This window comes from Gopherus flavomarginatus, chromosome 8 (genome assembly GCF_025201925.1).
Source record: "Gopherus flavomarginatus isolate rGopFla2 chromosome 8, rGopFla2.mat.asm, whole genome shotgun sequence".
Lineage (NCBI taxonomy): Eukaryota > Metazoa > Chordata > Testudines > Testudinidae > Gopherus > Gopherus flavomarginatus.
The window spans coordinates 64,629,580-64,656,960 of NC_066624.1; the positions used below are offsets into that span (position 1 = coordinate 64,629,580).

Below are 27,381 nucleotides of genomic sequence, written 5' to 3' on the forward strand. Positions count from 1 at the left end.
CAACACTGCATACTGTATTTATAACATATGGCACGTTAGTTAACTTTGATTGGACACATGCGTGTCACTATGCTGTTTCTGTTCCCTGACAGGTAAAGTGTAACAATCAGATTTGGATACAAACACAACTTAAAAGTTAAAAATCTGATTTCTGCAAATATTCTCTAATATATGTTTAAAATTCATGGTGACTTATGAACAATCCTGCTCGTGCATGTGTTTGCAAGGACCCCACTTCTACACCTCCACCCACGTGTCTCAATACCCGTTCCACCACAGCCACACTAACTTCAGTGGCACTTCACACAGGTGCAATGACCAGCCAGATAGATGGAGCTGAAAGATTAGGACATAAAATATTTGTGGAAAACAGAAAAGGGCCACAAATCAAACAAAACAATTTCTATGATTTACTGAGTTGCTCACCTGACTCAATCATCATCATATAAATACATGACTGGAATCAGGGACGACTGTGAAGGGGGAGACCCAGAAGAAAGAGTGATGCAGAATTAAAGGCAGAAGAAAAACTATGATGGAACAAATCTTGCTGGTCTTACTCTTGCAAGGAATCCCTTGTCTTATTGGGATGCCTTACCTGAGTAAAGCCAGTAGGGTTTGGCTAATTTGTACAGGATTATTTTCTGTTGTCCTCTCTGTGTTGTATAAATCTCCAAGTAAAATCTGAAAGTTTGTAGAGCAAAAAACATTGAGTCAAGATTTTAAATACATGTTTTCTTCATAAAGTTCAGTAGAAGCAACGTATTCTGGTAAAGTACTTTATATTTATTTACAGTATTTATGTTTTCTATTTGTACATACCTACAGCAACATCAAAAATTATTCACAAAGCTTAACTGAATGTAAAAATGTTATTTCATTGGACATTTGACCTATCAGCTTGCTATTATGGAAAATGTTGACTTTTTCCCCATGCAGTATCCAGATTGTCTGAGCATCATTTTTAAGTTTTCTGGTACATTTAGGGCCACATTTAAAAAAAAAAGTCTCTAAACATGCACACCTAAATTTGCACACTTTTTTGTGTACAATTTTAGTCATCCAATTTTTTGAACATAAACTCAGATTTGCAGATGTGAGTAGACGGACATGCAAAAGCTTGAGCACATGAAAATATGCGCACAAAATATCAGGAGTGTAAATTTAGAGTTCAAGCTCAGGCTGTTTTCAAAATTTAGCCCCCATGTATATATAAAGTTTAACCAAGGAAGTGTTTTCTCAGTGCTACCAAAACTATGGTTCATTTTACTTTTTAAATAAGGCTTTCATTTCTGAGATACTAGATATTTATCAGGTTCTCACATATTCATACTTGCCTCTCTGTGTAGATCATTACCAAAGACTTTTAGCAATAATAAGAAATGGCCACTCACTTATTGCCATGTCCACATTGGAAAAAATGTTAGGTGCTCACTTTTATATGATTTTCAGAGTGGGAAAACAATTACATTAAACTTATGCAAAATTGTATTTTCCTTTGCAACCAAATGGTAACAGTGCTACAATACATAACATTCAAACTCTGGGCCAAACTGTGATCACCTTTCGCTCACACAAATAGTTTCCATTAAATTAATAGGACCACTCAGAAAAGTAAGGCAATTATAATCTGACACTGCTTAGAAATAAAGGATAAAGGTTTGAGATTACATTTTTGAAAACTGGTTAGTCAAGTTACAGTCCTGTCCTTTCGACCTGAAGCTCAAACTGCAAAAGGAGATTTTTAAGGTAGAGTTGAATTCTTCAGTTTGCCCTTTAGTGCTAAGTAGACATAGCGTGTGGGGATTTTGACTTTATTAATGCCATTCCCTAAACTGAAAACCAGGAAGCAGGTGGTAAATGTACTGCAAGAGGAAAGTAGTAACTCTGAATTGCCGTCTGGGAGAGCGTCTTGCTGCACTCATTTCTTTCTACACATGTTTAACTCCTGAAGCTGAATTCAGTAATAATGTAGGGTCCGATTTTCAGCATAATCTTAAATGGTTTTCCCTTTCCCTGCCCACAATTGAGTGGATATGAATTCTTGCAGACACAATATTTCATCATAATTTAGTCAGTCATAATTTCAGCTTTTTAATAGTCCAAGTATCTGACTGCAATGAGGAAGGTAAATGCTGTTTCTACAAATAACTAAAGCCACAATTTTAGGTGCCCACAAATTGTAGGCACACAGACAGAGGCCAGGTTTTGATAACCTGATCCTTTAAATGCAGTAAAATCTGGGCTATTATCCATGTATATGAATTCCTGGACATGTCTGTATAAATATTGCTATTACTATAGCAATGTCACTGTGAGATAATTTTCTAATAACGTGTCCATTCTCCTGTAATCTAACCTATTAAGCTAATATTATGGAGAAATATTTTATATAGCAGTGAACTGAATCTGGAGGTACAGGTATGACCAAACAAGTCCCTTAAGCCGTAACTCGCCAGGCCCTCTTGGTATCTTGAAAGTACAAGTCTTGCAACGTGCTGCTACCTGTTTGACATATCTTGGTGTCACAGTCAGCTGGTGTTCCTTATCACTGAGACAAGCCAACCTTTCAGCAATAATCTCAGCAAGATCTTGGATGTCATAGCAATAGGCTCATTCCCCCAAGCCAGTGCTGATATTACATTCACCTATTTCTTTTTGGCAGAAGATCAACACAACACTTATACAATTGGTGAGAGTGAGAGTCTACCCTTGTCTTCTAAAAATTCAGAAACCCCAAACAATCCTTTTGACCCATTCTGCTGAGCTGAAAATGACATCAGTACCTGTTGATTGCGGGGCAGTAAAATGTTATCTCTTCGATTTTTTTCATAGCACAGAATGTGCTGGCTGTTATTTGAGTCTACTGTATTCCTCAATTTTTCTCTTCAAAAAGGAATATAAGTTAAGCTTAGGTTCAGAAATGCATATGTTTTACTTAAAAACATTCATCTGTTCAAAATTCAAAATAAACTTTATGGGATACAGTGTGTTTTTTTAAATAACATTTCATTCAAACTGTATATAATTAATTATTCATACAGCAAACAATGGTTAACCCTTGAAAATGTGTAGAAAAAGATTTTCACACAAAAAAGGAAAACAAAATTCTGAGGTATCACACTCACACACACACCCAAACACACAGGCAGGCTGCAGCAAAAGCAGAAAATTGTAGGCCCAAAAGAAAATGATGATTGATTGTTCTATTAGAGAGTCCAGGTAGCTCAGGAAAAAACACAAAAACGACCCCCCCCCACAATAGTCCTCTGAGTAAAGAACTACCTCAAGAAAGTTCAAGTGCATTGGAGACCTGATCACCTAAACTGTTTCTGCAAAGCAGCTCCCTGCACCTGAGAGAAATGCAGCCCAAGGTGACTTGTGCAAATATAAGGAATCAGTTGAGGCTATTTCCTTTTAGTCCTTAAACACACGAGGGGTGTCCAAAGATTCACTCAGTCTTTGATCATGCAAGATACTGCTGGAGTGCTGTCTTCGCCCTGAAATCACAAATATTCCATTAACCATTGAATTTGGACTTCAAAAAACAAACATCCGCTGGAGATTCATGGTTAACATTTATCTGATATGACATTCTGTGCACAAGGCTAGTGTGTGAGGGAAGCACTGTTAGTGTGGCAATAAAAGGCTAAACTATTAATACATTACGATGGCAAAGCCTGAGGTTTCTCAGCAAAAGTAGAGCCTAATGCCATTTGTGCTGTCTTCTTCATCTAGGAGGAAAACTCTTTTATGCTACATGAGCAATGAGTAGTGCCAAACACTCATTAAACCAGATCTAAAATCCACTGGTCTGGAGGGCTTATGCACCCCAGAATGTGACAACATGGAAGGAGTGCATAAGCCCTCTTTGCTCCAGGATTGCACTAGTGGCTCATACTGAGTTGTCTGTCCACTCTCACTCCTAGTTCCTTTTCAGAGTCATTGCTTTCCAGGATACAATGCCCCATTCTGTAGGTATAGGCTGCATTACTTGTTCCTAGATGTATAACTTTGAACTTGGCTGTATTTAAATGGTCCCTTGAAATATGTAACTACTTATGCTACACAAACTGTTCCACCTTGTGTTTAGCTGTGTCACTTTGAGCACATTTCCCAGGCCTGAAGAAGAGCTCTGTGTAAGGTTTAAAGCTTGTCTCACCCAACAGAAGTTCATCCAATAAAATATATTACCTCACCCACCATGTCTCTCTAATATCCTGGGGCTGACATGGCTACAACACTGCATACTACTAAAGCTATACATTAAATCTGCAAGACTGGATACATTATATTCAAGATTTAAAAAAAAATTAGCTGAGGATCCTGAAACCTCCTTACTTTTTAGTAAAACATGGAATACTGGAAAAGTGCTAATGTTGTGTCAATGTGTACTGCTGTTTTTGAGGAGGGAGATAATGTACGAGTGGATAACCTACTTGGTGTCTGTCCTGCCTTAGGACTTGTCATAAATCCTACTTAGCAAGCATTCTTCAAATAAGATGAATATCATATTTTATTCATATGTGGCAGGACTCATCAATGTAAAGGGAAAGTCAGACACAAATGTACAAAAAGGCCTGTCTTGTGCATGCAGCACTGTCTCATGTATTTCTCTGTAATCCAAATGCTTTCAAAACAAGATGTATTTTTTTTAAAAGGCACAGAATTCCCTCTGATCTCTATTTTGGGGGTTCTTTTATACTTACTTGTCACAAAGATTTGGATCTGATGACTGACTCAGTTTGTGTAGAATATCTACGATTCCGATATCTCGTAGTTTATCTTGGCGTTCTTGTGAACCTAAAAAAATAAATCACATTATAGGGTATAACATCAAACAAGTGATTTATTAAAAATGATAAAAAAGAATTGGAGACAGGTATGTGCTATGAGGGGATATAATATGTGGATGCAAATAAAATGCTGTGCTAAGAAGCCCTTTAAATCTACTTAACCTATGGCTGCTCTGTCTTTTCCTTTTGGAAGAAGCTACTACATTTTTTTCCCTTCAATTTTTTCACATGAATAAATGAGAGAAAATTAAACAGGCAAGAACCTTAAGAGATTTTATTATAAAGTAAGGAGTTTGACTCTGATTGGCTTCTTCCTTTCCAACTCTTTCTGATACTGGGTGTATTTAGCTGAAAACTTGTTACAGAGAAACTTCCAGCACTCAGAGTACAACACAAGCTAATACAGGAAATCAGAATGCTGGAAATACAGCGTGAAGTTTTACATGCTGAAGTGAGATTTGTTCCTGATGCTCCACATTCTCAAATTACTCAGCAGGAGAGTGGGAGATCAAACTACAAAAATAAGTCTCCTTGTTGAGGAACATGACAGCAGATTTAGAGAATGTAACCACCAATCTAAGAGTCATTCTCCCCATATTCCATCTCCACTCACTCTCCCCCTAGCACTGCTCCCATTTCCTGCTGTGCAACTCCATGGCCTTCCAACTCCTGATTCATAGGATATGTCTGTACTGCAATGTAAGCCCAAGCTTAGACTCAGGCTCAAGCCCAAACCGCCTTCCTGTCTAACACATAATTCTGTCTGATCCGGGCCCAAGCCCAGGACCCTACGGGGTGAAGGGTTTCAGCCCAAGTCCTGCAATGACTTGGGTCCAAATGCCATCATTTTGCAATGTAGAAACAGCTGAGGACCGGGCCTCCCAGACTCAGGTCCTGAGAGTCCATTAATGCTACTCAACACTCCCATGGGATGGTGTTCTCTGTGATTTTTATCCCAAGACTGGCCAATCAACTCCCAGGCAATGGAAGCCACCCCTCTGGGTAAAGTACAGGTGCTCAGCATTTAACCCTTCCATTTTATTCCGACCACTGAGCTGCAAGCAGAGTGAACCTTCTCCTGAGTTTGTGATGGCCACGTAGAAGTCCTTTGCCAAGTGTGCTGCTATGTGGTCACAGGAACATAGTCTGATTTTGGTTAATCGTTTGTGCAAGGTAAACACACAGTTTGACTTCAGCAAGAGTTCCAGAAATGACCACATTCCAGAAATGACCAGGAAACAGCAAAGAAGCTGGCAGCACCGGGGAGTCGCTTAACTGGTTAACCAGTGGAGAAAGCGGATTAAGCGGCTCAAAATGACCACTGTAAGCCAGGCACGAGAACTGCACCTCTGGAAACTCACTGTCATCCTGCCCCTTTTACAAAGAGCTTGAGTGGGTGCTGGATACTGTGCCAAGCACTAAGCCACAAATGCTTCATGACAGCCTGTTAAGCTTGGATGGTGATCTTCTCACCCCCGAATCCAGTATAGGACTGGAGGGGACCCATCGTGTACCAGATAAGGCTACTGAAGTGACCAAACTTGGACAGTCCCTGAGGAAGCTTTGCAGCACATTCTAGGTCCCTGCTGAGAGGAACTATTTGATGCCATCCTGGCGGAGCAGCCTGCCACACAACTGGCAGCAGAAGCAAGAGGCAGTAGCCCCTCAGCCTGGTTAGTTTATGGCTCCATGTTTTTTGTTGTTAATATAGGGATGGGAGGGATTTCCGGTTAATGAACCAATGCAAAATTTATTACAAACTGCAGGAAGAATCATGTATCCACTAATTGTGGATTTTATTACTATTACTGCACCATATATCATATAATGTATATTTTAAACAATAAAGGAAAACACATAAGGCATAACCTGTAAATTGTGTCCAAACACTGTTTCTCAATACATTCATCTACTCAAGCAATAGTATAAATTCACAGGTTCTTGGCCCCCCCTCTCCACTGCATAAGCAGCTATATCATTCACAAGTACAATGGATGGCAATCAATTCTCCCCCCACCCCATTTCACTAAGTGATAATGGCAATACCTCATTTACTGCAAATCCTGTACAATCACATTCATAAACGCATATTCTCCGTCTTCCATTGGGTCATGCAAGTCCATAATGTGGGTGCACAAAGCATCTCCGATTTGTGTTGCCCCTTCAGGAATCATTAAGCGGTGTCACAGCGACCAGCTGGGATCTTAGTCTCATTCCCTCCCTCCCACAGCCTCCCTATTGTCTATCATAATCACTTGCTGCATCTTGCATCTAGACCTTAAGCTCACTGGGGCATAGACTGTATTCCACTGTGTTTGTATAGGGCATACATAGTCAAGACTGAGTCCCATTGTACTATCTAACATTTGCCATTCTCTCCCTTGAAAGGATTTTGTTTTGACAATACTTTCTGTCCAAGACAATACATAAAAGTATGAGAGTCTCTTACCTTCTTCTTCATTCCATATGAGATTAGATATGCAAAACATGGCAGCAAGCTGAAGTTTAGCATTCGAATGACTCTGAATATAGAAACAGAATTTTTGGAGTTTCAGAAGCTAAATATCACAAAACTTCGTAGATGTACATTTTCTAACATTCACTTAAGGACTGAGGTAAAAAACATGGGCGATTCCTCAACCACGATCGGCACCAAAGACATTACTGCTATTTAGGGCAGTCAGGTACAGTGTTCTTTGAATGGAGAGTCACTCCTTGATTTCAAAACAGATTCTACCTTCACCATACTGTAGACACTGTTACACTCACTACACTAACCATGAAGCCAAGAGGCCTTGCTGCTGACACTGTCTCATCTGGCAACAGGTCCAGTCCAGTCCAGCCTATAGGTCATCAGGAAGATTGTACCAGCCACACAACTCCTGAGCATAACTGTGTTCTCCTCAGACTTGCTTTCCATCTCCAGACTCTCACTCTCAGGCAGCTGGGATGAGTCTGTTAATAGCTGGGGTTTCCTCAGGACTGCTGTGTTTCTGTTATGTCTTGAGATACCAGCAAGTTCTTTTCAACACAGTTATAAAATATTTATTTTGATTCTGCCGTGGCCTGTTGTTCAAGAGGCACCAAATGGAAGGACAGCTATGCACAGACTGTGTGCCCTCATTCCTATAGCAACTAGCCTGGTCTTTAATAGGTGTTAGGGGAACATTTCTATTTAGATTTCTCTGCTGAACTGGTTGTGTAACAAAGTATTGGTCCTGGGGCTCAGACACACATCCCTTCACTCTGTTTCAAGCCTCTATTGCCCCTTTAATAAATAGTTCATGGAGCACATGATGGGGTCATGTGACTGCAGGTTGAGCAGGCCCTTCCATGTGCGAAACTGAGCAGGCTAAGGAGGGTGCAGACACCAAACTTTTTGCGCTGAGCTCCCCATCTGAGTTACAATTTTCTGTTGCACCCCTCAACTCAAACAGGATTGGAAGCCCACTAAGGTGAGTCGGAGGTGCAGGTGACACTCCCTCCCTGAGCCCTGCTGTGTGAGGCTGGCCCGAACCACCTGGCATTGATACTCCCCCTCCTCCTACATGTCTCACACACCCTAGTTTGAAAACCTCCAGAAGCTGTTGCTAAATGGAAGGCAGAAATCTGCGGGGAGGGACATGACCCTGCATGCCTCGCCACATATTGCCTCTGCTTACCTCAGATGGGGGTATGCAGCAAACTATATTAAAAGTAGCCTAAAAAGTCTGAAAATCATTGACCTACCCCAATGAGAAGTAGCAAAGGTATGAACTCATCTATCTATCTATCTCAATGAGAGGGGTACAGATCAGTGTTAACACCACACAGGCAGATTAACAAACCAACACTGGAGTCCATGCTCGCCTCAGCTAAAGAACATGCAGCGGAGTCTGAACAAGCCTGAATCTGTTGTTCTTCAGGCCATACTGCAAGGCACTCCTTTTCAGGGCTGTTGAAGGCTAGTCTTGCTAGGGGTGACGTGGGGACAGGGTGGATTTGATTTAAATCACTAGTCAGGAAGCCTCTATTTCATCATGGATTTCTACATAAAAATGTATTCTTGTTGGTTATTATAACCTTAATACATATTCTTCACAACTCATAGAAATGTAGGTTTCATTTTTAGAAGGTACACAGTATACATTTTTAAACAGTGATTTATTTTGAAAACTTTTCAGATTAGTTTTACAGCTATATCAGAAAATGAATGATTGTTTGGTTATTTCATTTACCAAAGGTAACTGAAGCAGATATTTATGAAGTCATTGGGAGGTGAACTATCTCCAATTCAACAGGCTGATCATTAATATTTGGAGGATTTTCTTGCCATGCTGTATTTGGAGGAGAACATCACCAGACAGACATTTAAACTGTTTTATTTAACTAAAACTACAAAGTTATGTTTTCTGGATTTTTTTCTTCAACAGCAAACATATCATATTTTAACAAAAGAAGCATTTGGTTAAACATTCAAGTTTTTTAAAATCAGGTTTGTTTTTGTTAAAATTGTTTTTAACTAAAATAGTTAAATGAAAAATTAAAAAAAAATTAAATTGACTATGTCAGCCAGGTCAACATGAGAAACTTAAAATATTGGCTTCTGCAGTTAACACAGTGATCTACACCTTCATTTTCCTGTTTGTGCATAATCTGGAAAAGAAAAACAAGCTTTCCTGCTTTTTCAGGTCCCAAACGATTTTTCAATTTGGAATGAATTAGTCCAAAGGAAGAAAATATGCTTTCTACACTGGCAGAAGAACCTACTGCTGTTAAAAGCAAGATTATCACTTCAACCGTCTCAGAATCCAAGTGCTTAAGTGACTTCCACTAGTTCACTGGTGAGACTTTCTTTAAAACGTCATCAGCAAACATGTATTTCTTGAATGGTTCACCCTTAGCTCTGAAGTTTATTATAGTTGAAATTATGGAGGGATGATTGCTGGATGTCCGTGTCCAACTCCTCTTCTTCAGCAGTTAAGGTTTGACCTTGGTACTGAGTATTGAGAATATCTGCAAGAAAATGAGCTGGAGATAGTGCTTGTCCCATTCATTTTTTTAATGCTTGTAATTTAACTCTGTCATTGCATATTTCTCTTTTTAAGATCTCTCTCAGTTCCTTCAAATTTCAACAGTCAGCAATAAAACAGCTATTTCCCCTGCATTTTTTTCAAGGCTACAGAAATAGGCTTCAGGGTACTCAGCATGTGTTCAACATTTCTCTTAAGCCCAATGCTGAGAACCTTGGCTCTGACAGTGCCATCTATTTTTTCACAGTTTTGTTCACAAACTGTCATCAGATTCGGCCAGTTCTTGATATAGTGCTCAAAACAGTCACTTACTGAGTTCTGTCGCATGTCTTGTGGGAGAGTTAGCTTGGTTCCTCTCACTTTTTTCAGAGCAGCTGCTGCAAAGTGTTTGTTACGGGAGTATTTTGCAATTTCAACATCAGCCTTTATTTCTGAAACACTGAAGTCTTTGGCTAGGTGGTGCATCAAATGAGCACTGTAACTGTATGTTATTGGCTTGCCACTCTCTTCACTCTCGTCTAAATTTCTTCTCATTTTGGATACATTTGCAGCATTGTCCGTGAGGAAGCTGCATACTAGACATCTGAATTTTTTTTTCAGTTTGTTATAGCTTTTACTACTACTTCTTGTAAGTATTCTGCTGTGTGTGCATTTCCTGATGTGTCAATTGTTTCTGTAAGGAAGACATTCCCTTCTTCTGTTGTAACACAAGCACGTACAACAGGATCATTGTGCAAAAAGAACAGGAGTACTTGTGGCACCTTAGAGACTAACAAATTTATTTCAGCATGAGCTTTCGTGAGCTACAGCTCACTTCTTCGGATGCATAGAATGGAACACACAGACAGAAGATATTTATACATACAGAGAACATGAAAAGGTGGAAGTATGCCTACCAACAGGAAGAGTCTAATCAATTGAGATGAGCTATCTTCAGCAGGAGAAAAAAAAACTTTTGAAGTGATAAGTAAGAAGACCCATAGAAGGTGTGAGGAGAGCTTAACATAGGGAAATAGATTCAATTAGTGTAATGATCCAACCATTCCCAGTCTCTGTTTAGGCCTGAGTTAATTGTATCTAATTTGCATATTAATTCGAGTTCAGCAGTCTCTCTTTGGAGTCTGTTTTTGAAGTTTTCTTGTTGCAAAATGCCACTTTCAAGTCTGTCACTGAGTGGTTAGAGAGGCTGAAGTGTTTTCCCACTGGTTTTTGAATGTTATGATTCCTGATGTCAGATTTGTGTCCATTTATTGTTTTGCGTAGAGACTGTTCGGTTTGGCCAATGTACATGGCAGAGGGGCATTGCTGACACATGATGGCATATATCACGTTGGTAGATGTGCAGGTGAACGAGCTCCTGATGGCGTGGCTGATGTGATTAGATCATTGTTGACATTGCTCCACTCATCAAGACTAAGGTTAACAATTTCACCCTCTAGACCTTTTGCACACTGCTCCATTTCTCTTTCATACACTGTATCCAGGAATTTGCCTGCAACATCTGCTCTATTGGGTGGATTGTATCCTGGTCTTAATGAGTGGACCATGTTAATGAAGTGTGGGTTCTCAGTCATACGAAAAGGAGAGTTTGTTGCATAAGCAAACTGGGCAATTTTTTCATCAATTAACTCTTTTTGTAATCTGCTGGTTCTTATCATGAACTTATCTATGGTTGTTTCTGGATGATGGAGATTTTTTTTTATCCTTTTTGCTACAGATAATATACTGTGGCTGTGTAACATACATGATGTGACTGAAACACTATCATTGGCAGATAACTCTGAAACTATAGAAAATGATGGTGGTCTTGATGGTGGATAGTTTTCAGAATTCTGTGTGTTGAGGATGGATTCTCCTAAACAAAATAAGTCAATGCAGTTATTTAATTATTATTACCATACTGCTCATTTAGTATTACTCATTGCATTCACTGACACTCAGTACTACTTTAAAGGTGAAATTATAAAAGGAAGATCTGCCTATTTCAGCTATTTATTTTTTATTACAACTGCATCTAAAATAGAGTAATTACTATATTTTTTGCTCAAACATGAAAATTCAAGACTAGTCCAGAAGGAAGACAGGCAGTCCTTAAGAAAGAAGTATGAAATAAAGAAGTTCACCAACCTGAAGATCCTGCATGTTCAAATAGGTTCCTTTCATCATCTTCAATGCAGCTTCCTCCTGAGAAGGAACACTTCTCATGATGTTGTTTTATTTGGGCAACCAGGTCTTGCATTTCTTGGTTGCACTGTTTGCATTTTGCATGCATGCTTATCTTACCCACAGGTAGAGGAACTTCATTAAAATATTCCCAAACTGGGTCTCTTTTATGGCCTGCTGCCATTATAGGTTTTCCCTTCTAGTGAGAGAATGGTATGGTAGATCTCAAATCAATGAAGGCTACACTCAGTAAGTCCTCAAGACTTCTGGAATATGCTGCTCAAACAGTTTCACTTTTGTTTCTGCTGCCTGTTCCTCTCATCTCACATTTATCTCCAGACTTCTCCTTGTCCAGATCTATTCTGCCCCCAACAATCTTCTATTCATTCACCTTTTGAAACTTTGCACTTTTATAGAGAGGTAAGAGATTGACTCTGTGTACACAAATTTGCAGAGGGACAATAGGGTTGAGGTCTGTTATTTCTCACCTCTATATATTATTTATTTATTTTAAAAGATTTTTGCTGTTAACAAGCATGTTATCTCTGGAGACACAAATCCACAGTCTGAAAACTGCAAAACTAAGCATCTTTGTTGGTATCTTCTAGACTGAGCACTGAGTTCCATTGGATAGATAGAAAGATTAACCTAAATAATCTATACAGAAGCACCTGGAACCCCATAAAATTGGGTCCCTAATCCATGAACTATTGGAACTCATTTACAAACTTTTAAAAAATATTACGTGACTATATTGTCTCATACCATAGATTTTTTTTTTAAATCATTGATTTTATCCACCCTGCATGGGGCATTTGGGTTATTGCTTTGTGCTGCTGGTTATTTGGTATTATTGTGTTTTGGATTCGCTGTTTCTTTTTTAATTTACCCTGTTTACATAAATGTCAGAAGTGCTCAGGATGCAAAGATGGGGCTTCTTGTTTTGTACAATAAAACATTAACATTAAATAGGCTGGAAAGGCCTGGGAGCTGAAGGAATCTTGCTGCCTAGGGAAAGGGGGAAGCGAAACAGCACTAAACATGGGTTAGCCTGCTACTAGGATGCAGCATCCTTTTCCTGCAGCTGCCTGAGATCTGGAGGATTGGAGTCGGTGACCCCAAGCTCCCTCTTCCCCAAGGGGAGCATTTATCAAAATCTTTATCAGATACACCTAATTAAGGTGGAATCACCTTCCATTCCATTACTGTCTGGTGCTACATGGGTACATTAATACACTGTGAGGCTGCTGTGGGAGCTTTAATTTTTGAATTTCCCTTTTGACTGAGTCGCCAGCCTTAACACTGCCTTCATGTAGTGTTTGAACTGAACTAACACACATACTCGCTGTACAGATAGATACACATAAATTAAGTGTTTGATACTGAATACTAGTCATTTGTATAACTTTTAAGCCATGTTAGAGTACCCGCTTTCAAATCCTGCAAAAAAGGAGAGGGCAGACCCTTCAAAGAAATTCCCCATACCATGTAATACTTAATTTTCTGCAAGATGTCATCATTGGTCATAATGAGTTCTTTTGCTGTTGTTCCATCCGCTATGTTGGCAAGTATACATAATGTCTGAAAAAGAGAGAAAGTTGTCATTTGCAGTACATCTATGAATCACAGCTTTCCTGACAGTTCCATCCTTTCATGGTGAATACTTCTTTATCAGAATCTGGAGTTTCCAGATTGTTACACTGAGGACCAAGTACTCTGCTGGCTCAATGCCACTGACTCCAATGGTGGTATGCCAGCAGAGAATTTATTCCCGAGTTCTTGACTAAACCACACTAATAGAACAATCATAGTCATCGGGGATAGCCATTTTAGACTTGATTCTGATCATGAGGGAGGAACCTGTAACAAATCTGAAGGTGGAAGGTGAAAGTGATAATGAAATGATAGATTTAATGATTCGAAGGAAAAGAAGGAGTGAGAGCAGAAGAATAAGGACAACAGACTTCAAAAAAGCAGATTAAAAATCATAGAACTGATAGGTAACATCCCATGGGAAAGAAGTTAAGGAAAAACAGAATTCAGGAGCGCTGGCAGTTTCTTAAGCAAACAAGAGCAAAGGCACAACTACAAACTATCCCAATGCAAAGGAAAGACAGGAAGAATAATAAGAGGCCAATATGGCTCCATAAGGAGCTTTTTAGTGATCTGAAAATCAAAAAGGAATCTTACGAAAAGTGGATGAATTGCTATGGAGCAGTACAAAAGAATAGCAGAAGCATGGAGGGACAAAAATAAGAAAGGCTACAGCACAAAATGAGTTTCACCTACCCAGAGACATAAAAGGCAAGAAGAGGTACTTTAAATACATTAGGATCAAGAAAACGACGAAGGAAAGTGTAGACCCTTAACTTAGCCGGGAAGGGGAGCTAATAATTGATGACATCAAAAGGCTGAGGTGTTTAATGCCTATTTTGCTTCAGTCTTCACTAAGAAGGGTAACAGTGACCAGATACGCAACCCACAATTAATATTAACCACAAGGGGAAAGGAACCTAGGCCAAAATAGAGAAAGACCAGGTTAAAGACTTTTTAGATAATTTAGATGTATTCAAGTCAGCAAGGACTAGATGACCTCCTGAGGTCTCTTCCAACCTTAATCTTCTATGATTTATCCTAAGGTACTTAAGGAATTAGCTGAAACAATCTCAGAACCATTAGTGATGATCTTTGACAACTTATGGAGGACAGTTGAGGACTCAGAGGACAGGAGAAGGGAAAACATAGTACCTATGTTTAAAAAGGGGAAACAAAGAGCACCCAGGGATTTAAAGACCAGTCAGCCATTGATATCTGGGAAGATACTGGAACAAATGATTAAACAATCAATTTGTGAGCAACTAGAGAATAATAGCATTATAAGAATAGCCAGCATGGACTATTATGACTAACAAATCTAATTTCCTATGGAGACCATGTGGCCACTCTCCAAATGTCCAGTGTGGAAATGTCACCATGGAACACTATCGATATCACTTATGCTCTCGTGGAGTGAGCCCATATCTGCTGAGGAGGCATAGCCAAAGCCATCTCATATGCAGCCTTGATACAGGATGTTATTCATCTAGAGATGATCTGTGCAGAGACCGTTTGCCCTTCCATGTGGTCTGCATATAACACGAATAGGAGAGGTGAAACACAAAGTCTGGTCTAGACATTACCTGATATTCAGAGTATGTAGGCGTGGTTCTGCCGGGGAAGAGCATGGCTTAGGGAAAAACAGGTAAATATACTGTCTGATTCAGAGGAAACAGAGACCACTTTGGATAAAAACTTTGGATGTGGTTGCAGTATTACCTTGTCCTTGGAGAACTGAGTGTAAGGCAGCTCAGTCATGAGGCCCTGCAGCTCACATATCCTCCTTGCTGAAGTGATGGTTATCAAGAACATGGTTTTCTGAGACAGGTGGGGAAGCGGACAGGACACAATGGGCTTGAATAGAGGGCCCATCAGAGTCACCAGAACCGTGTTTAGGTACCATATGGGAACTATTTCTCAGATGGGGGATGTAAGCAGTGAAGCCCCTTCAGAAATCTTATCACCATGGCACTAGAAAAAACTGACTTCCCTTGAATTGTGGGGTGGAACATTGCTATCGTGGCAAATGAACTCTCGGAAAACTGAGTGCAAAGCCTGATTTCTGAATATGTAGCAGGTACTCCAAGATGTCTTGGATGGAAGCCCTGGTTGGGTGCCATCAGCCAAAGACCACACGGGGAACCTCTTCCACTTTGCTAAGTAGGCCATCCTAGTGGAGGACTTCCTACTGTTGAGTAGGATTTGTTGGACAGCCGCCAAGCACTGTTTCTCCTCTTCATTCAGCCATGTAGCAGCCACGCCGAAAGGTGCAGGGAGCTGATGGTAGGATGGAGTGTGCAGCCCTGATCCTGAGCCAACAGGCTGGGATGGAGAGGAAGTGATATGGGAGGCTGAGCCAACAGCGCAAGCTCTGAGAACCAACATTGCCTGAGCATGGCTGAGACAGTGAGGATGAGCTTGGTCTGATCCATCTTGAGCTTGAAGGTAACCTGCAGAATGATTAGAATGAGGGAAAAGGTGTACAGAAGAGCTGACCACCATTTGGAACAGAAGGAATCAGAGAGGGAGCCCAGGCTGAGGACCCACTTAAGAGCAGAAGAGATGACACTTCCTGTTTTCACTTGTCACAAACAGATCGATTGTGGGGATGCCCCATGTTGCGAAGATAACTTGGAGAGTGCACTCCTTCAGTGACTGTTTGGGGCTCAGGGAGAAAACTCTGTAGAGATGGTCCCCAAGACGATTTTGTACCAACAGCAAATGGACTGCTACCAGAGTGATGTCTTTTTTGATGCAAAACTTCCACTGGTTGATCACTTCCAAGCAGAATAATCTGGAATGCATCCACCCCTTGCTTATTCACATAGTACTTCGCAGTGCTAGTGTTGACACGCACTGTGGATTGCTCAAAGTTCCAATACACTGATATGAAGTGATGCTTCCCGTTCCGAGTACAGGCCCTGCACCCTGAACAAGTCCAGATGCACACCCCCCCACCCCGCAGCCCAAAGGGAAGCATAGATAACCACTAACTTGGTTGGAGAGGCCGAGCGAAGGGGACCCCATGGCATACACTGAACGGGGACTCCCACCAGCATAGGGAATCTAGGAATCATGGAGGGAGGTGAACCAAACTGTCCAGAGGATGCAGGGCAGGACAGTAAACCATCTGAATGGGGCAAAAGCGCAACCTGGAGAACTGGATCACCTGCACACACATAGACATGTGGCCCAAAAGGCTAAGACAAATGCAGATTGTCATGAACCGCTGAGAATGCAGACTGAGGCAGACCTGTTAAATTGTCTGGAAGTGGTTGGTTGGAAAGAATGCTCTTGACCTTGTGGAGTCTAACAGGGCCTCAATAAACTCAGTATTTTTTTTTTTCCCTGGGAGCCAAAGTTGACTTTGCAGTGTTTAAAATGAGTCCCAGATGGTTGAGCAAATGCAACGTGGTGTTGAGATGGGTGAGAACCTCCTCTCTGGAGCTGCCCTTCAGCAGCCAGTTGTCGAGATACAAAAGATGTATATTCCCTTCCTCCTGAGAAATGCCATGACCACCGCCATGCATTTGGTGAAGACTGAGGGGGCAGAAGAGAGGCAGAACGGGAGAATCAGATACTGAAAGTGATTAAAGTTATGAGACCTCTTCTTCGGAGCCAACGACAGAGAGAAGCTCCACCATGTCTCCGGTGAAGCGCCTGCCCTGGAACGAGAAGCAACCATATTCTCCAAACCCGAGGGAAATCTTGAGGAGGGCCTTGGTACTGGAATAGACCGCATAGCAAAACAACTTGAACAACAGTTATGAAAGGTAGGTAACCATTTTTTCTTCTTTGAGTGCTTGCTCATGTCAATTCCAATTAGGTGACTACCAAGCAGGAACTTGGAGGCAGGGTCAAAGCTCAAGGGTTTGCTGATTGAAGCACCGTTCTGCCACAGGCTGCATCATCTCTAGCCTGCTGAGTAATGGCATAATGTGAGGTAAAGGTGTAGACTGAGGACCATTTCACAGCCCTGCTAATTTCCTGGCTTGGAACCTGAGCCAGGAATGCCACTGAAGATGCCTGCGCCCTCATGGAGCACGCTGTCAGTGGGGGGCCAGGTACTTCCGCCAGGTCATAGCACATCCGGATGCATGATGTAATCTTTGATGAAATTCTTTGAGAAGAGATTGGGAGCCCTTTCATTCTGTCTGCTGCTGTGATGAATAGTTGAATAGATTTTTGGAACAGCTTTGTCCGTTCAATATAGAAGGGTGATCACCAACGAACCTCCAAGGAGTGGAGTTTTTGTTCCCGGCTCTTAGTCTGCAGCTTGGGGTAGAAAACTGGGAGAACATGAAACTGGAAGACAACTTTCAGGAGGAAGGCTGGGTGTGGCCGAAGCTAAACCGTATCCTTATACAACACTGTAAGGAGGCTCAGACGTTAGGGCCTTAAGTTCAGATACCCGCCTGGCAGAGGTTATTGCCACCTTCCAGGAGAAGTAGAGCAGACAGCATGTCACAAGTGGTTCAAAGGGAAGTCCCATTAGTTTGGAAGGAACAAGGTTAAGGTCCCAGGCTGGGATCGGCTGCCGTACTTGAGAGAACAACCTGTCAAGCCCTTTAAGAAAGCATCCAACTATTGGGTTGGTGAAGACCGGCCAGCCTGCCACGCCTGGGTGAAAGGTGAAAATGGCAGCCAAATGGACTTTTATTGATGACACAGAAAGCCCTTGCTGCTTCAGGTGCAGGAGATAGTTCAGATAAAGGATATTGTTGAGTGCGTAGAAGACGTGCGATTTTGCGATGACTGAACTGTGAATCTCTTCTATTTGGCTAAGCAGGTGGTCCTAGTGGATGGTTTCCTACTGACAAGGAGGACTTCCCTAACTGGATCAGAGCAAGCCATCTCCGTTGGGTTTAGCCATGGAGCCATGGGTTTAGCCAAGCTGTGAGGTGAAAAGATTCGATGTCGGGGTGTTGAAAGCGGCTGTGTTCCTAAGTTATCAGGTCCGGGAGCAGCAGTAAGGTGATCAGGGTTTCCACTGACCTCTTCAGAAGAGACATGTACCAGTGCTGACATGGCCAGGCTAGAGCTATCAATATCACTGAGGCTTTGTCCCTCCAAATCTTGAGTAGCATCTTGTGGATGAGTGGGATGGGTGGAAACGCGTAAAGGAGGTGGTTTTTCCACGGAAGAAGGAATGCATCTGCGATCAAGCCCAGGTTGTGATTCGGGAAGGAGCAGAACTGAGGACACTTCCTGTTGCGTCTTGTGGTGAACAAGTCTATCTGAGGAATTCCCCAATGTGGGAAGACAGCGTTCACAACATTTGGGAGGATGGACCACTCGTGGTTGTGAAAGGATCTGCTGTGACAGTCCACCAACTCGTACTGAACTCCGGGGAGATAAAATGCCTCCAAGTGTACTGAGTAAGCTATGCAGAAGTACCACAGTTTGAGGGCTTCCTAGCACAGAGGAGAGGAGTGTGCTCCCCTGTCTGTTTATATAAAACACCGCTGTTGTATTGTCTGTCATGACTGATGCACATCTCCCCTCCAAGTGAGTTTGGAAGGTCTGGCATGCCAGACGGATTGCCCTCAGCTCTCCGACGTTGATGTGAAGTGAGAGCTCCACTGAGGACCTGAGGCCCTGAGTCCTGAGCTCCCCTGGATGTGCTCCCCAACACATTGCTGACGTGTCCATAACCAGTGACAGGGATGGCTGAGGTTCGGAGAAAGAAATACCTGCACACACCGCATGCGGGTTGAGCCACCATAGGAGAGACCTGAAAACTGGCCAGGAAAGAGTGACGCTTGTCTAGACTGTCCCGTTTTGGTCGATAAACCCAGGCTAGTCATGCCTGAAGAGGTCGGAGTCTCAGTCTGGCATGCTGTACTACGCATGTACAGGCTACCATGTGGCCAAGGAGCTTTAGGCAATTCCTTGCTGTGGTGGTAAGGAATTCTATGAATCTTTGTATGATGTCTCAAAGGCTCTGAAAATGTGACCCTGATAGAAATGTTCTTGCCTGTTTTGAGTCCAATACTGCCCCTATGAACTCTATCCTCTGAAGAGGGGACAGAGTTGACTTCTGCATATTCTATAGAAGGCCCAGGTCATTGAAAGTTGCTTTTATCAGGCTCACATGTGCGTCCACTTGTGTTTTGGAGCAACCTTTCATCAGCCAGTCATCGAGGTATGGAAACACCTGCACCTGGTGCTTCCGCAAGAAAGTGGTCACAACTTCCATGCACTTGGTGAACACTCGAGGTGCTGCTGACAGGCTGAAGGGGAGAACTATGAACTGATAGTGATTGTGGCTCACCATGAACCTGAGATACCTTCCGTGGGATGGTTAATGAAATATGAAAATAAGTATCCTTCAAGTCGAGGGTGGCATACCAGTCCCCCAGATCCAGGGAAGGAATAATGGAGGCCAAAGAGACCATGTGGAACTTCAGTTTCTTCATGAACTTGTTGAGCTCTTGCAGGTCTAGGATAGGCTTGAGGTCTAGGATGGGCCTGAGGCTGCCTTTGGCTTTTCAGATTAGGAAATTGGGCCCACTCAGGGTATAAAAGAGATAGAATGAAAAGAACAGGATGGTTGGATCCAGTGTTTGAACTGGTGCATCACCCTCGGGTGCACCTTCAAAAGGCCTCCTTTTGACCAGAGGACTGTTTTGACTGCCCAGAGCCCTGAGCCGATGAGAGAGGAGACCACCCCCTGTTGTTTCTATTATACCTCCTAGAGTAGTCCTGCCTGTTCTGTGGCAGGCAGAATCAAGGCAGGGGCTGGGGCTAAAAATATCTCAGCTGCGTAAATGAAGTATGGAGACCCAGGGACTTGAGAGTTGTTCTTAAGTCCTTAAGGCTATGAAGCCGTGATCTTTTTTTTTTGTTTTAAAGAGAAAAGGGTTGAGCCCTCAAATGGGAGGTTCTGGATGGTCTGTTAGATGTCAAATGGGAGCCCTGATACCTGCAGCCAGGAGCTCCTCCTCATGGCCACCCCTTAAGCCATGGTGCGAGTGGCCAAATCAGCAACATCCAAGGCTGCCTAGAGCGACACCCTTGCCACAAGCTTTCCCTTCTCCACCAAGGCAGAAAACTCTGCTCTCGAGTCTTCTGGCAGAAGTTCTGTGAAATTAGACATAGCCCCACAGGAATTAAAGTTGTATCTACTAAGGACCGCCTGGTGGATTGAAATTCGAATACCAGCCCACTGGTAGAATAGATTTTCCTCCCAAAGAGGTCCATTTTTTTTGTATCATGGGCTTCAGGTGATTGGCCCTGGTGCACTTGACATTCCCATTGATTTGCTGCCGCCACCACTAGAGAGTCTGGCAGTGGATATGAATAAAAATGTTCAAATCCTTTAGAGGGAACAAAATACTTCCTCTCTGTCTTTTTTGCCATTGGTGGCAAGGAGGCAAGGGTCTGCCACAGTGTTTTGGTGGTGTGTTGTATGTTTTTTATGAGTGGCAGGGCAACTCGGGAGGGACCCGAGGGGACTAGGATATCAACCATGAGGTCCAATGTCTCAGAGACCTACTCAACCTGGATCTCTAGGAGCTGCTGGTTGACTCTATTGTCCTCGAGTGCAAGAGCTGTGGAAGTTCCAGCCACTGCCTCATCTGGGAAGGATAAAGATGAGGTTCTAACCAGGACCGCTCCTTACTCCTGGCCCTCGGCCAGGAGATTGTGCGGTGCACCAAGGACTGGGAACGGTGCAGCGCACTGCCATGTACAGAGCCCTGTCAGTGCTGAGGATCTCTATCCGAGTCCTTTCTTGGTGCCGAAGCTTCCTGTGTAGACGCCGGAGCACTGCGCACCGATGTCAAGGGGCTTAGAGTTGGCTCAGCTGACCCCGGTTCCAAGTGGGGATGGAGGGCAGACTCCATCAGAAGTATCTTCAGACACTGATCCCTCTCTTTCTGAGTCCTCGGGCAAAATCCCCTACAAATCTTGCAATGATCTTTTTCATGCGATCCCCCCTGACACTTCAAGCAGGAAGTGTGGGGGTCACTCCTGGGCATAGGCATGCTTCAAGCTGCACAGAGTTTAAACCCCGGTGCCAGGGAGGAGGGTGACGGGGGTACCCCCAGAACAATTCCCTACTGCAATTCTAACTATATACTGTCTAACTACTACTACTAACTATTGATTTACCTATTTACAGGAGAAAAGTCTGAAGACTACTAGGGAGAATGGCTTGCTGAAGCGAGAGAGAATGAGCATTCCAGCTAACTGTCACAGGCGGTAGGACGGAACTGAAGAGGCAGTGGATCGGTAGGGGCTTAATACGGCACCATGGAGGCACGACTCCAGGAGGTGCCTGAGCCAACCTGATGGGTACTGCTAGGAGAAAAGCATTCAGGCTACTGTACATGCAGTGCACATGCACCTAATTGGAATCAACATGAGCAAGCACTCAAAGAAGAATCATATGTCTGTTGTGTGGAGATGCAGTTCTCAGTGTATAAAAAAAGGATGAAATACACTAGAAAATACTCAACATTTTTCTTTCTGGGCCATGAGAAGCTGGAAAATACCAGGATCTGGTCCTTCTTCATGCCCATGGGAGGCAGAGGCTGTTCCCTGTCATACATAATCTATTGCTTTGCCCAGACTCATTTTAAATGATGCAAGTGATGGAGTTGGGAGATTGTTTGCCAAAACTCTTTTGAGAAGTCTTCACCAGTCTAATCATGCAAGGGTCTATCTTCACTGCACGTTTCTCTTGCATTATCTACACTTGAGTAACAACTCTTGAGTTAGTCTAGCTCAAGTGAGAGCAGCCATGCTGCAAAATAACACCCAAGCTTCTGTGTCCAGACTCACTCATGTGTGGTGCAAAGACTTTTGGGGTCATATCCCTTGGTTATTTGCATTGAACTAAGTTAAAATACTCCATGAGTTCTTTCCCAGTGAATTGTGAAAGAACTTGTCTGTCCTTTCTGGGCACCTGGGGGAACTGTGGGAAAACACTGGAGGACTAGAACCCAAGTGGAGCTAGCCTGGGCCCACGCCTCAGAGCGATTGTGTTAGCAGCTGACTTGAGCTTTAGTCTCTATCCTGACAGTCCAACCAACTCGAGTTAAAAGTACCACTACACCCGCTTTGAGAGTTTGAGTGTGGATGGGACTTAAGTTACACTGAGTTAACTGTGCAGTGAAAACAAGCCCCCAGATGCTGAGCATCTCCTGAGAAGAGTTCATGGAGCTGAGGGTGCTCAGCACTTCTTAGGATAAGGCCCTTATAAATTATAGTTTATGTGCTCTTCTCCAACCCTTTCGTATAATACTTTCCTAGTTATCCATTACTTTTCAAAAACAATTCAGAGGTTTCATACGTTGATTGGCCAATTCCCTGAACCACCTGAGATGCAGGCCATTCCAGCCACTGAGTTGCATATGTTCAAATGTTCCCTTATCTGCCTTTATCAAAAGCTATGTCTGTGAGTTATTTATGGCTTCCTTATTATCAAGATCTCTATCTTCTTCTATACATTTGAAAAAACAGATGATCATCATCAGCTATTTCAGAATCATTACTTTAATCTCGTGCCTTATTTATTAAGAAACTACTTTCTCTATAGTGTCTCTTTTGCTCGTTATTAGTAAAAGCCCTTCTGGCTTTGGCTTGTTCTGGGCCTATGGGGGATTCAGCAATGTCCAAATTTGGCTGCGTATATGATTACCCTTGTTGCCACCGCCATCACCAACACACCAAAGATAAAAGCAGCCATTGGGGAGCATCAAAGCTGCCTCTCTCCTTCCTTCAGTCTCTAACTTTCCTCCTCGTGGACTCTCTGCGTGATCCCTGCAGCATGTCCATTGGCAGAGACACTGTTTCACAGGTAAGTTCACTCCTCTCCCTTTCACACTACCCTGGTAAACTCCCAGCCACCCTCTCACCTATCTCCCCAAGCAAAAGCCCCCTTTCCCCTCTTACCTGCTGCTGCATCCCTCACATCCAGCACATACCCCTCCCATTCACACCTTGCAGTACCTCAACCTCTCCCTCAATTAGTGCCACCTTCCCCTTGCATTTCCTCCTCCCTGCATTTTTGCATTCCCCCTCCCACCTCCTTTCTCATTCTCCTCATGTTGCTTCCCCCCAAAACCACCACCTTTAAGGGACACACTGTACTCTCTGTTGTGATAAATGGGTCTACAAATTTACTCTATGAGCTCAATTGTAAAAAGTGAATCAAAGTTTATATAAAGCATAACAATAACCTATAATGTTAAATGTTGATGGGAAGAATTGCAAAAGGGAGACAAACTCTGAATTAGCCCAAACAAAAAGGCCTATTGATATAATTCAAGGACTGTGTTAGGACCATGACTGGTAACCAAGAAAAACATGAGATCAAAAATCAATGAGCCAAAATTGGTGTGTCAGAAACTAGACCTAATTGGATGACAAAATAATGAGTGGATGGGCTATTCCATACATCAATCCCTTTTTAGGTCCTTAAAGAAACTTCTGGGAGAAAAATTCACTACTGGAGCAAGCTTCACCATCATGGCATCCCTTCCACCCTGCAATCTTCTGGGACCCTGGACCTTCCTTGTCCTAATTCTGAGAGATGTAGTTACCAGACCAGACCAGAAAGAGACATTGCCACCTCCACCAGCTCCAGTTAAATCCCAAACAGCCTGGTATGTGAGAGAGTTTCTCTTCCTCCCCTTCCCTCCACCGTCCATGTGTCCTTTTTCTCCCCCACCTTATTTCTTCTCTTTCCTAACCCTCCTTTTCCCTTCTGTCTAAGAAGAGCATGATTTAGCTGGCCGCACATATTTTGCAACACTGCTGTAAGCCTGTGAACTGAAAGAGGCAACTAAACACAATGTCCTGAATGGTCTGACGGTGGCAAAAATATGCAAAATTTTAGAGTGGCTGATAAGTCTGTGCCGTACCTGTGTTTCTCCAGCAGTGAGGATGCAAGGGAGAGTCAACATCAGAGAGAGAAGCTGTATTTTCTGTCTTTGCTGTTCTTTTCTCTCCCCCCTTTGTGTGTGTGTCTTGTTTCGTCTACTAGGAAATGGGACTGGACTTCAATAACAGCTTCAGCCCATCTCACCTAACTTCTTCTCTTTCCTCTCAAAAGGTCAGTTATTACCATTTAAGAGACTGTCAAGCAGGGGGATTTTCGTTCTAAAGACTCTCTGCAGCTAAAGGGAACCAGGGATGATGTTAAAATCAAAGCCTTATTTAATACTTCACATTTCAAATGCTTAAACTGTTTTTCATTCTTTTCTGTATCTTTAATGAAAGGTCAAAATGATTTTTATTAGATTGTTTGCTAAGTGGGCTGAGGGATCTGTGTACCAAACCCCAAACCCTGTTTAAAACTGGAATGTGACTAGGTCATGTTAACACCTTGTTAACAGCCCATATAGTCCATCTAAATTAGCAGAACAGTGCCTCACTGCTTCCCCTTGGCAACCCTAGCATACCCCATCACTTGCTACCTCTTTCCTCGCCTCCCACTGGAAACAGACAATTTAAACTTCCCACAAATGTCTTCTCAGAAGACAAGAATCCCCTGGTCTGAAGAATGGACAGGTGGGGTGACCTGGCCCACTACTTCCACAGAAGCATCATTGATAGAGCACTTGGTGCTCTGTGGCATTAGTGGGCAGGTCATCCAACAGACCAGTAGATCGTGAGAGAGACCCCCTATGTTTTCACTCTTCCTTCAGTCCTATTGATACCTTCTTCCCTCTCTCCTGGCCCTACCTGGTGGGAAGTGCTGACTCCCCCCATTTCTTACATCCTTGCTGCTCTACTGCACACAGTCCTGATCTTAGCCAAACGTATATAATTCAGTATCCCAGAGTTTAAAACTATTCTGAACTTACTTCAAATACCCACCATAACACTAAGAGCCATACTAAGCTTAAGCTTCCAGTAGTGAAGAAAAATGGACGGTCTGGTCATTAGCACAGCTGTTAGTTTCATAGGATTTAATTTGACAGATATCATGGTAAAATATTTATGATCCCCAAAAGGGAAGACCTGTTAGTAATACACCCATGATGAATGCCAACAGCGTAAACCTTTCTCAACACTTTTACCCAGTTAAGAGAACACACAAATCAGTAAAGGATACCTGCTCCTTGACCTCGATATTGTGCTCCCCTTCCAAAATAAGAGTCACTGCTTGCATGATCTGCTTTCCATGGGTGCTCATTATCTGGTCTATATGCTGCCAAAGCAATTATAGATACATAATTAGTATACATTTTCTAGAGAAAAGGACAAAAACAGGGACATTTTTATTATGAAAATGAGTGGAATTATCAGCATTTCTAGGTGCCAGTACCTTTATGCAAGGTATCACAAATGTGAGAACCCACTGCAGCAGAAAACAGGAGTTATTTTTCTTATCATTACTTTAGCCAACCATTGCCACAGGGAGCAGAATAAGGAACTATATGATTGATCCTATTTCCATTGAAGCCTGTTGAACATTTAAATACTGACTTCCCCAGAGCAACACAGTTGTCACTGAGGGCATAATCTGAACACTGAAGGATCTTTGAGTCATAAATTGACAACCTGATGAACATGAGAACTCAGTGTGATGCTGTGGCTAAATGGGTCAACATGATCTTTCCACAAAAGGGAGAAACAGCAGACAGGTGTAGTGATATCACTTTGCTATTAGCCAGGATGGGCAGGGATGGTGTCTCTAGCCTCTTGTTTGCCAGAAGCTGGGAATGGGCAACAGGGGATGGATCACTTGATGATTACCTGTTCTGTTCATTCCCTCTGGGGCACCTGGCACTGGCCACTGTTGGAAGACAGGATACTGGGCTAGATGGACCTTTGGTCTGGCACACTATGGCTGTTCTTATGTTCTGTATACAGTACTGGTGAGACCAGTACTGGAATACTGTGTCAAGTTCTGGGGTCTGCACTTCAAAACTGAAATTCTGAGAAGGTTCAGAGAAAAGCCACAAAAAATGATTTGTGGCCTGAAAATCTGTCTCACAGCGAGATATTTAAGCAGCTCAATCTATTTTGCTCACTGAAGCGAAGTTTTACAAGTGACTATCATTGTCTATAGCACCCATGCTTGGAGGACATGAGATACACAGGAGGACTCATCTAGCAGAAAAAGGCATAACAACATCAGTGGCTGGAAATTGAAGTCAGCAAAGTTCAAACTCACTGTAAAATGCAAATTTTTAAGTGAGGGTAATTAAGCACTGGAACAATTACCAAAGATACAGTAAATTCTCCATCACTTGGAATCAAAGTTAAGTTTGGTTTTTCTATATGAAAAAAAATCTAAAAACCACCCCCATCCACCCACCCAAAATACTGCAGTTCCGTGACAAGTTATTGGGTTTGAGAGTGAAATTCTGTGGAATATGGTATGGCAGAAGCTCAGAGTAAAGAATTATAATGGTCCTTTCTTGTCTTAAAAAAAAAAAAATCTTTGAAAGAATATAGAGTTACTCAGAAATAGCTAGGGCCATAATTTGGGCTGCAAAACCACTTTAACTGATGGTTTAGACACCAGTTTGACTGTTAGCTCAGGGTGAGTTTACAGGGCAATTAAAAAACAGATATTTTAGCTTGTAGATTGAGCTAATTTGATATGAAAATTGAAAATCAATGATTCTGGAACCTAAATGTGCACTTTTTACAGTGTCACTTTTCATGATAGAAGCATACTTTACAGGTGGCTATGTTCCTACATAGAAGTCCACCTTGCAAATATTTATTGCAGTTTTTGTCTATTCTTCACTAGATGGGCCTCTTGCTCATCCTCCATTTGTATCTCAAGCACTTTACTTCTTGCCATAAAATAGTTCACGTGCTTAAATCTTATATCATCTTATTCTATT

General features: G+C 42.4%; 2 protein-coding genes across 6 annotated transcripts in view; one reads left to right on the forward strand and one right to left on the reverse strand.

The window, feature by feature from the left end:
* Positions 1-27,381, forward strand: part of PPP2R3A (protein phosphatase 2 regulatory subunit B''alpha) — a 767,863-nt gene that overhangs the window by 361,912 nt on the left and 378,570 nt on the right. The gene's annotated exons all lie outside the window — the stretch shown is intronic.
* ARMC8 (armadillo repeat containing 8) overlaps positions 130-27,381 on the reverse strand; it is a 191,165-nt gene continuing 163,913 nt past the window's right edge. For 4 of the 5 annotated variants that reach the window (XM_050965443.1, XM_050965441.1, XM_050965444.1 and 1 more), the window contains 5 exons: positions 25,635-25,730; positions 13,457-13,552; positions 7,246-7,318; positions 4,710-4,803; positions 130-3,500 (listed from right to left, as the gene is read on the reverse strand). In XM_050965443.1, the coding sequence (XP_050821400.1) occupies positions 3,467-3,500; positions 4,710-4,803; positions 7,246-7,318; positions 13,457-13,552; positions 25,635-25,730 (393 nt within the window). In that variant the 3' untranslated portion in view covers positions 130-3,466. The remainder of the gene's footprint in view (positions 3,501-4,709; positions 4,804-7,245; positions 7,319-13,456; positions 13,553-25,634; positions 25,731-27,381) is intronic. The other variant, XM_050965445.1, reaches the window with a different exon arrangement.